At 36.2% G+C, this 10,586-nt stretch overlaps 1 protein-coding gene across 2 annotated transcripts in view; it reads left to right on the forward strand.

Moving 5' to 3' along the window:
- The window catches only part of ZNF654 (zinc finger protein 654), an 82,754-nt gene that overhangs the window by 66,655 nt on the left and 5,513 nt on the right, over positions 1 to 10,586 (forward strand). For both annotated transcript variants that reach the window (XM_090275986.1, XM_090275979.1), the window contains exon 7: positions 4,591 to 4,732. In XM_090275986.1, coding sequence (XP_090132112.1) covers positions 4,591 to 4,732 — 142 coding nt within the window. The remainder of the gene's footprint in view (positions 1 to 4,590; positions 4,733 to 10,586) is intronic.

Below are 10,586 nucleotides of genomic sequence, written 5' to 3' on the forward strand. Positions count from 1 at the left end.
TGAATTTTAGTGTTCCTCATATAAATCTTTTTCATATTTGTTTAATTTATACCTATGTATTTAGTTTCTTAGGTGCTAATGTAAATGGTATTGTGTATTGGTTTTTTAAAAAAATTTTAAGAATTACTTAAAAGTTATTAGTAGAATATATGAAGCATCAAGTTTACCTAACAATCATGTAATTTAGAATGTGGTATGAAAATGTTTTTAGTACCTATCCTTCAAATGCTATTAGGTGAAACCATGAATAATAATTATAAAAGATTATAATAATTTCTGCTCACCGCAGTGTACACATACACAAACAAATCTTACCACTTTGACATTTCATTTTTAAAGGAAAACAAGGATTCATTTGCTGAACATAATAATCTGAAATGATATGGCTATAAACTTTTTAATAAATGCTTTTGAATTTTAAATATTGAAAACAATAGCTTTTAGAGGATTTTAAAGCCAAACACATTTAATCTTGTTTTATGGATTAAAATCTTCAGACTAAGAGATAGAGTGAAAAAGCTAATTAGTAACAGAGCTGGGTCTAGAAACTAGAGAACTTATTTTCTAGGAGAGTATATTTTTAGTTACATTATGTAATGTAAGTTTTATTCAGAAGTTTACCAAGTAAGTTGGAATTTCAAATAGAGGAGGGGATCAGGAGGTAGTGGTACAACATACACTTAAGTATTATCTTTCCTTGATATGTAGTTATTCCCAAACAATATAGTCATGGCTATTATAGTAGATCTTTTCCTACGGGGATAGGAATGTTCTCTGCTCTTGACTGTATTAAACTATTTAAACAGGATATCTTCAGTCTTTTCATTTTAATATACTCTTAAATAAACTTGGAATCATCTGTAAACAACAAAAAGGAAAATATTTTAGTTTCTTCTTTTCTTGGCTAACCAATTTCTACTCTAAGGAGGAACCTTAAAAATAGAACAGTACCTATCTTTCCTGCTCCTGGCCAGTCACCCTCCAAGAATAGAAGCTGGGTAATGCAACTCCAGCTGCTTAAGTGGAAAGGAATCTTTACCCTGCTTCCTTGGCCTTTTTCTGAGTAGGCTGAGTTCTGATGGTCTGCCCTCTTATCTCTTCTGCCTCTTTTCTATATTTCTAAATGCTGAGATCCTTTTTCTTCTAAAAGTTGATTTTCACTGTAACTTGAAGAAGCAGGATTCCTTCCAGCCTATAAGGTCTGTCTTATCTTTTTTATCTTGGCTTTCCCTATGATCAGCTTACCCTTTATTTCAACTCTTTAAGGACAACCTGATGCATAGTCCAGTTTTGCTCTATCTCAAGCTAGTAGAGTAAGCTACTAACCTTATTTCTCTTACTATCACTGAATGAATGAATGGATGAATAAAATAGTAATAGTGGCTGCTACTAGTTGCCGAGTGCTTCCTATTGTCTTTGCTGTATATGTGCATTATCTTATTTATTCCAACAATTTATATTATGGGGTAGATAATATTACAGCCATGCCATTCAACTAGTAGATAAAGCCTGGATACAAACCCAGGTAGCCTGACTCATAGTGTCTGTGTTTTAAGGGTGTTTGTAGAACCTGTTATAGCCTGCTCTTTTCAACTAGATAATCTGATGAATTTATTAGTACTTGCTACCTGGTAAATATGTTTGTATACCAAACTGGTGCTGTGTTTCTAAAGGGCCCTCTGTTTGAAAAGAAAATGTAAGCTTCATTAAAACATTCATTTTAGTCTTCAAAGAGAAGACTATTTGTGGTTTTTAGGGTGTTTTGTTTTTGCTTGTGTTTTCCTCTGAAACCCAGTGCACAGGTGAAACCTGAGACTCCTTTTATAAATTCAGCCAGAATAGAGCTCCATAACCATATCCTTACATTTATGCTTTGCCTGTGAGAAAGCTAAAATCCATATTGGTAGCCCTCTCCTGGCAAATTTATTAAGATCTTGGTATTACATTTGGTCTACCAACTTTCCTCTTGAGTTAACAGAAACAAAGATAAGATGTCTTCAGAAAAGAGAAAAAAATTATATTGTACTTTGAGAATGTCTAAGGAGTCTCAAATTAAATTTTGAAATAAGTTGGAGAATAAATATATACATTTCTAATATATGAAACATTCATTTGTGTAATACTGAATGGAATACTTTCCCATAATTTCCAACTATTGTTTTTTGTCTTTAAATCTGTTGCAGAGATATGTCACACCTTTTTAAACATCTTAACTATTTTAGGGAAAATGTAATAGTATAGGCATTTTTGAGAGATACTACATGTTCAGTTCCAGTCACCACAATACAGCGAGTATTATAATACAGGGAGTATCACAATAAAGCAAGTCATAATATTTTACTTGTGGAGGGTCTTTAATTTGTAAAAACACAACATCTGTGTGTTGCAATGAAGCAAAGTGCAAAAAAATGACGTATGCCTCTACTTGAAAGATACTGGTGTATGGCATGAACCACAAAAAGGACATGGACACAGTCGGTCCTCTAAAAGAGATGTGCTACCAGGGACACTTGAGATTGCTAGGGGTTTTTTTTTTGTTTTGTTTTGTTTTGTTTTAATTGTTTCTCTTTTGTGTCAGTTGGTTCCAGTCTCTCCTACTTCAGACCAGAAAGAATGGCAACAGTTTCCAGGCTTCATAGTTTAAAGTTGAGAACATTCCAGAGTTGAAACTAACTGGGGAGTTTCCTATTCCTGAATGAATATCTTAAGGAGGGTGGAGGGTCACATAGGAGACATGGTCACTGGAGTTCTAATCTTGTGTATTAGGGCTACTGCCAGAAAAAGGTGGTTCACTGTCAACTGGGTAATGGCATGCCAGGTAGCATATAATGCCCTATTGATATGTAAGCCTCTCATTCCCAATCTCATGTTTTTGAGTGTATCATTGAGATTTACAGTGTATTAACAGTTGGGGAAACAGGAACTATAAAATGTAAGCAAGGAAATATATGAAAGGTATGAAATCAATTATAGGGATAAGATCTGTTCTGAAGTAATTATCACTTTAGTTTGGGGTATTCATGAAAGCTTTTGTGAAGAGACACTTGATAGGAGGTTGAAAGAAGCTCATCTTAGAAATAAAGAACTACTTTCCAAGTAGAGCAATCATCATAAACAAAAGTGAGAATAAATGAAGCAGATTAACTGCGAGGAGACCAACGTAGAAGAGTGCCCAGGATTCAAATCCTGATGCTTCTGATTCCAAAACCCATGTTTCCATTGCTGGTGACACTACACGACATCTAAAATAAGCACTAAATGAAATGATCTGGAAGGTAGAAACAGATCAGTTTAGCAACCCTATAGAAGTACATATATAAAATTAAAGGACCTAAGGTGGCAGCATGGAGAATGGCTGTGGGGAAAAATGTAATCGAATTGTAAAGACTGAAAAATGAACACATTAGAACAAAGGGTTTAGAGGAATGTTTACTGTCATTGACTGATCTAGGAAAAGATCATCAGTTTTGCAGGAATATTATTTGTTCTGATAGGGTTACAGTTATAGAAAGCAATTTTAATTGAAAGATATCCAGACAAAGAAATTGGTAAAGTCAGAGCTTCAGATTTTGGAGCAAGGTGTGAAACCTGGTGAGCTTTCAAAGGAGTATGAAAAAAACGGTGGGTGGTGGACTAAAACTTATGAACACCACACAGCTAGTACGAAATAAAAGGGAAATCTGGGTTTTACTGCTAATATATTGCTTGCCATCATTTTCTGTTTTGTGTTTTCTGTATTGTCTCTCTAAGTAGACTATTAATACCTTCATGATAGTAGTCAAGCTGCTCTTAGATTATAGTTCTATGTCCTGGGCTCAAAGTACATACTCAATAAGTCACTTTAAAATTTTTTTCATCAATTAATTCAATACTTTTTAGATTATGATGCTTTATGTAACTTCAGTAAATTTAAAGAATTCTAATTTGCTGTAGTGTGATATCCAAATATATCAATTATATCTTATGATTTTCTTTGCTACAAAACCCATTGCTTCATCTAATAACCTTGTGCATATAACAACCTTGGCCATAGTTTTAGAAAATGGTCCATAGCTTGTCTATATTGAAAGTACTACATATTAATGGAACAACAGATAATCTAAAACATTTCAGAACTAGTACTATAATGTACTTACACTTTTGGTCTGTAGTATTTTTGGTATCTCAATAGATTGGAAATGAAAAATATGAACTATCTTTTGCATGAAATCTATAGCATTGATTTCTAAATTTGCAAGTTGGGTATTAATTAATGGCCTAAGTTTATTTTTTTAAAGTAATATCATAATGTTGGTACATTTGGATTAGAATTTATTTTGATCAAGTACTAGAGATGCCTTAGGTTCATCAGCATATGATTGAAATTCATTCTTTACCACTGCGAAATTGCAATTTCTGAATTCTTCCCCTCCCACCAGCTTCTATTAGTTCCATATAGGTAGCAAAAGTAGCTTGGGGGTTAACATAATGTCCATTTATACCCACTTTGTATACATCTTAGCCAGGGCACTGTAATATCAGGGAAAAATAACTAATGCCTGCATTTGAATAAACTGTATTTTTGATATTTCTCTTTTTTCTCATTTACAGGGACTTGATTTTCATATGGAGTAAACTTCAGCTTAAGTCTAATCCTTCAAAACAAGTTTTTGTAGATCAATGCTACCAACTTCTAAGAACAGCAACTAATGTGAGAGTCATATTTCCTTTCATGAAAATCATTAAAGATGAGGTAAATAGGATATATTTACCCTTTATTTTAAATTAAAATTAAATGACAATTCACCGAAACTTGAATCTCTTATGATAAAATTTACTTGACTATAAATTTGAAGAGAGGATATAATTAAATCAGCTTGTCACTTTTGTAGAATCTTAATTTGTAGACAAAATTTATATATCTCCAGGCAATAACTGCTCACTGTCACAAAGAAATATAGTTCATAGTTTTAAGTCTGGTGTTTAGGTTAAAGAAACCATGAATATGAGGCATTTTTGAAACTTAAGGACAAATTTTTAAAGTGTTTAAATAGTATAAACCCATTAACTTTTTAAAAATAGTTCTGAAGCAAATTTTTCATGGGTCACTTGCAAGTGAGAGCAATTCTAAATGACTTATGTAGATGTTAAAATAGACCCTGCCAATCCTTTAACTTTTTCCTCTCAAATATTAACATGTTTAAATACTAAGATAGTAAAGATAAAGCTACCCTACATTTTAACTGAATCATTATGCGGGTTACTTTTAAATACATAAGGAGGCATCCATTAAGTAATATATTTTATTTTTTGTATATATTTATGCATTCATGACATTTATTATCATGTCATTCATTAGATGCATGACCATGTAGTGATCATATTCCCATGACATAAAGTAGACAGCATTGTATCAGATATTTTTAAATTTCCTGTTTATTTTGCTAACGGCCTTAATATTTATTATTAAATAGTTAAGTGTCATTCAAATGCATTGTCAAAGTTAACCTCTCTCCCTACCAAAAAAAGAGGAAAAAACCAAACAGATTATGCTGTAGAATACTTTTCAACATTTAAGGTGCAGCAGTCACCTGTAAAACTTCTTTTAAAAATAAAACAAAGATGTATCTATATTTTTTACATGTGATTCTCATGTGCACCAAACATTAAGAGGACTTTGTTAAAGAAAGTTTATAATATTGGGGAACTATAGCCAATTATTAGAAAGCTTTCTTTTTTTCACAAGTCTTGTCAAGAATACATCATAAGAGGAAAAAATCAAAGATGAAATCAATTTTAAAATGTGCTTATTTACACTCTACTTAAAGGTTTTTTATCTAACGGAATAGATCACTCCCATGTCTCAGTGCTGTGAAAAGAGGCACAATGCCATATGAGTTCAGGAGACATTATAGATGGCATATCTGAAAAGGTTCACAGAGCAAGATGCTTTAAGCTGGGTCTTGAATGAGAGATGAGGATAATATTAATATTTGTTTTTACAGAGCACTTTTGCCTCATTTTATTGATTTTCACAATTGTTCAGTGAAATTAACAGTGTAGCACAGAAACTTGGGAGAAGTTTATAGAAGAGGAAACTAATTGGAGGGACTGCAGGAAGTGGGGTTGGGTTTTGGAGATCCTAAAGGGACTTCCATGCTACACTAAAAGTTGGAACTTCAGTCCATAAATATACCGGAACTGTTAAAGGATTTCAGGTAAGGAAGTGTCCCATTTCCTTTTGTCCTCTGTGATGATCCTGAAATTTTTAAAACTTGGGCAGTTGGGTACATTATAAGTTCATGAGTCAGGAGAGAGAATGCAGACAACTTTGGAGAAAAAAAGAATTTTTTCTGAAGCAATGAACTTTGAATTTGTTGTATCTGGAAAGTCTAGGTGGGACTATCTAATTGTAACAGACAATTAAGAGAGTGGAAATTTGAATTTAGAAAAGGGTTTCAGGCTGGAAATGATGGATTGATAGGAAAAAACTAAAGGCAGTAGAATAGATCTGATCTCTCTGTAAACATTTACTCAAAGGTAACTATATCCAACTTCTATACTAACCATAGGAAGACATAAAAAAAGAGATACTGTATTATTTAGGAATTCAAAGATTCCTAGGAATTTAATAATTAAAAGTAGGGGGAAAGGGGAATGTACAGGTTGTTATAAAACAATATATATATGCGTCTTAGAAATAAGTTTAAGATATTCTCATTGGAAAGAATGGGGAATGTTTAACTCTACCCCAGGGCAGGGGCCAGAATGAATGGTAAGGAAAAACTTCCAGAGTAGAACAGATTCTTGACAAATGAGTAGGAGATGTGTAGGAATTTACCAGCTAGATAAAGTGGGAATATGTGCAAAGTTAAGGTCTGCTTGTGAAACTGTAAGTAGTTAAGCAGGGTTACAAAGCATGTAAAGGACTGAGAGGACATAAGGATGGCAATGTAGTCTTCATCTCTGTCATATGTAATATACCATACGGAGGAAGTAGGAGTATGATGTGTATATACACACACACACACAATTTAAAAGACATATTGTAGCTCTTTCTATTCAAATAAGTATTTAGGTCATTCAAAATCACTAGTAGCATTATTTATAACTTGAATTAGGGTGGACAGACAACAAATTCCCAAGTAAAAGCTGATGCAGTTATCTTTGAATCATAAGTAAAAATTTGAAAACTTAAATAATTTTGCTGGTAACTTCCAGTAGGTTCATTATTCTGTTACATTATTAGATTTGAAAATATTGTAACTTTGTTACGGAACAGCAAGTGGGGTCCTGTTGCCTGCCGCCACTCTCTATGCAGAATTCCAGAGGCAGAGGTTTGCTGATAAAGGAAAAGTTTTTATTCAAAAGCAATTACTTAAGCCTGTATAGTCACAGCTTTAATTACTTAAGCCTATCAATTAAAGCTAAACTCTTAACACCTGAGTTCTCCTAGCATGCCCCTGTTAGTTTCTGTAGGGTCAGTTACAAACTAAAACAATATAATACACGAAAGTAACCCAATTATGAAAGAACGGCAGGCTTTCTGCCTCAGAGCCTGTTCCCTATAGAACACCCAACAACTAAAACTGCCACCCTCTGCCATGCCAGCCCAACCCTAGGCTGTGCCTGGAGTTCCTTCTCATGCATAATACCGTTTGCTGGGAAATGCAGGCAGCTACAGCATGATAATCCAGGCATCCTCCAGGAATAAGCCTGAGAGCCAGAGCCTGAGCCACAGGAAGAGCCTGAGAGTCAGCTCAGGAACTAGAAAAGCCCTTGAGGCAAAGAGCCAGCTGCTTTTTATTCCCTTTGGCTCTGGAGGCAGTCAGCTTTTCAGCCAATCCCATCCTAGACTGCTTTCCATCGCCTCAGCAAACTCCTCTTATGGCCCCTCCTACTTCTCCGCAGTGTTCTTAATCAGATTTCTCTGTATCATTCTCCTACTAAACTTAGGGTAAGGGGAAATATTCTAAGATTCGCCCCCATTTAACACCTCTGGTATCTTTTTGTCCAAGCTATTAGGGCAGAAAAGGAAACCAATTTTAAAGCGAAGTTCACAGATCATCCCATACTTCACCAACCCAACCATTAGGCCAGCCAAACCGTTGAGTCTCAGGAGGCAGAGGTACAGATGGGCTTTTTGAGTGAGGCCTATATTGTGTATACAACCACCCAGGTTAATGAGGTCATAGGCATATGTCCTATGAAAACAGAAAGAAGAATATGCAGGTTAATTTGTACAATAAATCACAAACCAGTCTCTTCAGCCCACAAGGCTGACTTTTGAGAAGACATTTAGTTGCAAGGCTTTTTTTTTTTCTGGAATCATATTAAACAGCAACAATTTGACAGATCTTTCTTGCTTATAAATTGAGCATCTCTGATGATGTCACGAATCCAGTTTAAACTTCTAAGTAACAAAATTTTAAAGGTACTTAATAGTGCCCTGGCTGGTGTGGCTCAGTGAACTGAGTGCTGGCCTGCGAACCAAAGGGTCGCCGGTTCGATCCCCAGTCAGGGCACATGCCTGGGTTGCAGGCCAGGTTCTTAGTTGGGGGCACGTGCCGTGAGAGGCAACCACACATTGATGTTTCTCTCCCTCTCTTTCTCCCTCCCTGACCCTCTCTCTTAAAATAAATAAAATCTTAAAAATAAAATAAAATAGCTATTAAACCAATGTCCACCACTGAGCATTGTGATTTTCCTTGAATCACGATTTTTCTCCTTAAGATCACCCTCATTATCCTCAAAGGGGTTGCATTAAATCCAGTTTTAATTTTGCCCTTTGGTTTGCATAAACACAACAAGAGCAACATCTGATCACATAGGATCTTTAAGTCAGCTTTGTTGGAATGCACAGAAGGATCCTTTAGATTGAGCCTTAGTCTGCCCTTCAGGGCACAGAAGCCAAGCCACATTCCTGCCATCTGGCTTTTCCTGCAGTACCTATCTTCCAAGTCATTGAGGTTCCTGTCTTGTCTTAAAGTTCCTCCTTGCCATCTTTCAGGAAAGCAACCTTCATTCCTTTCTGGGAAGATTACCATGAACCACACAACCAGACAAAGTACCAGGCCATTTTTCCAGCAGGCTTTTGTTAGCTTTGAAAGTCAACCCCAGTTCCTCAAGGCTTTTTACTAACAACCAGAGTCCAGTCCTGCCCCCTTCAGACACGACAATCCAGTCTTGATTAATAAGACCACCAATAGCAACTGGTCTTGTTGGTTTTATGCAAAGAAACCTTATGTCATCTTCAGAATTCCAAATTCTGGAGGGGTCAGATGGGGAGAAAAATGCAAAGCATGAGGGAAAATCCTTGTCTTTCCAATATCCACTAAGATTGCATTTCCATGCCTTATACCTTAATTGTTTACTTTCCTACTTGATGTGAAGTTTTAACTCTCCCTGGGAAACCTCAGTTTCCTTCCAAAACCGAAGTAAAGCAAAGTCCAAAGTAAAGACAGAATTCCAAAATAAGAAGGGGGACTGGAACTAGCCTTAGAATCTTGCCTCATTTCCCACCAGTCCCATTAACTGGTCACATAGGTGACCTTTCCTAGGTCCCAAATGGCCAAAAGCCTCGCTGGTAGAGGCACTCTCTTGCTACCAGTGTATCCGCTGGTCCCTTGGCAGAGACCTGACCTCTCACCACCCGGTCTCATGGCAGAGACGTATATTCTTGCCTCAGACCAGATTCTACTGGCACCAAATGACCCTTCCTAGGTCCCAAATGGCAAGGCATTGTCTCCAACCAGCTTCACCGGTGGCCTCTCCTATGTCCCAATGGCCAAACAGCAGAGACGGGATTCCAGATGTACCCAAAATAGTAAAGTTCAAACCACGTTCCCATAAGATCAGAAAACAAGCAAAGAAACTCCACAAGCAAAGAATAATTGTACCCAAGAGTGAGGTTTCCTTTCCTCCCAGTTTAAAAATGTTTCACAACATATCTATATACCTTTACTCATTCAGAATTAACTGCAACTCCTTTTCAATTATTGTTCTTTTCCGAATTGGGAAGGAGCATACTCCAACTCAGTATCTAGCAGCTAAGAGTCCCTAGCTTTACAAGCACATGAATAAAGCAAAAGAAATTGTCACCGTGTATTAGGGGTCACTGTCCTTTTCCGGAAGAGGAATTTTGAATCTTCTGGAGTGTAGGTCCAGCTTTCCTTTTTAGCATCAACCACAGCAGCAGGGCCTACGTCCTCCTCAGGCGGTACCCATTTTATCCGCGTGTGGTGGATCCAGGGCTTGATTCCCTGTCTTTTTAACTGTTAGCACTATTGTTCAACTGCATGATGGTAAAATAACTTAGGGAGCCATGCACAGCGATAGGGCACACAGTATTACAGCAATTAATCAACACCTCCTTGGACATGGGATAATAGTATATACTCCAATCAGCCAAAAACTTACCCAGTGGGCTCCCTCTAGGAGCCAACACAGAACTACCCTTATTGGCCTGAAAGCACAGGCCAAAAGCTATAACCAGAAAAATCCAAGAAACTTGGGAAGATATAAACAAAACTGGTATCCACGACTCCATTATTCCAAAGAGTACTCACAAGCAAACTTTCTGCCAACCAATCTAACAAACTGGTTCC

Source organism: Furipterus horrens, unplaced genomic scaffold, assembly GCF_987537825.1.
Source record: "Furipterus horrens unplaced genomic scaffold, mFurHor1.1.pri manual_scaffold_1, whole genome shotgun sequence".
NCBI classification, from domain to species: Eukaryota; Metazoa; Chordata; class Mammalia; order Chiroptera; family Furipteridae; genus Furipterus; species Furipterus horrens.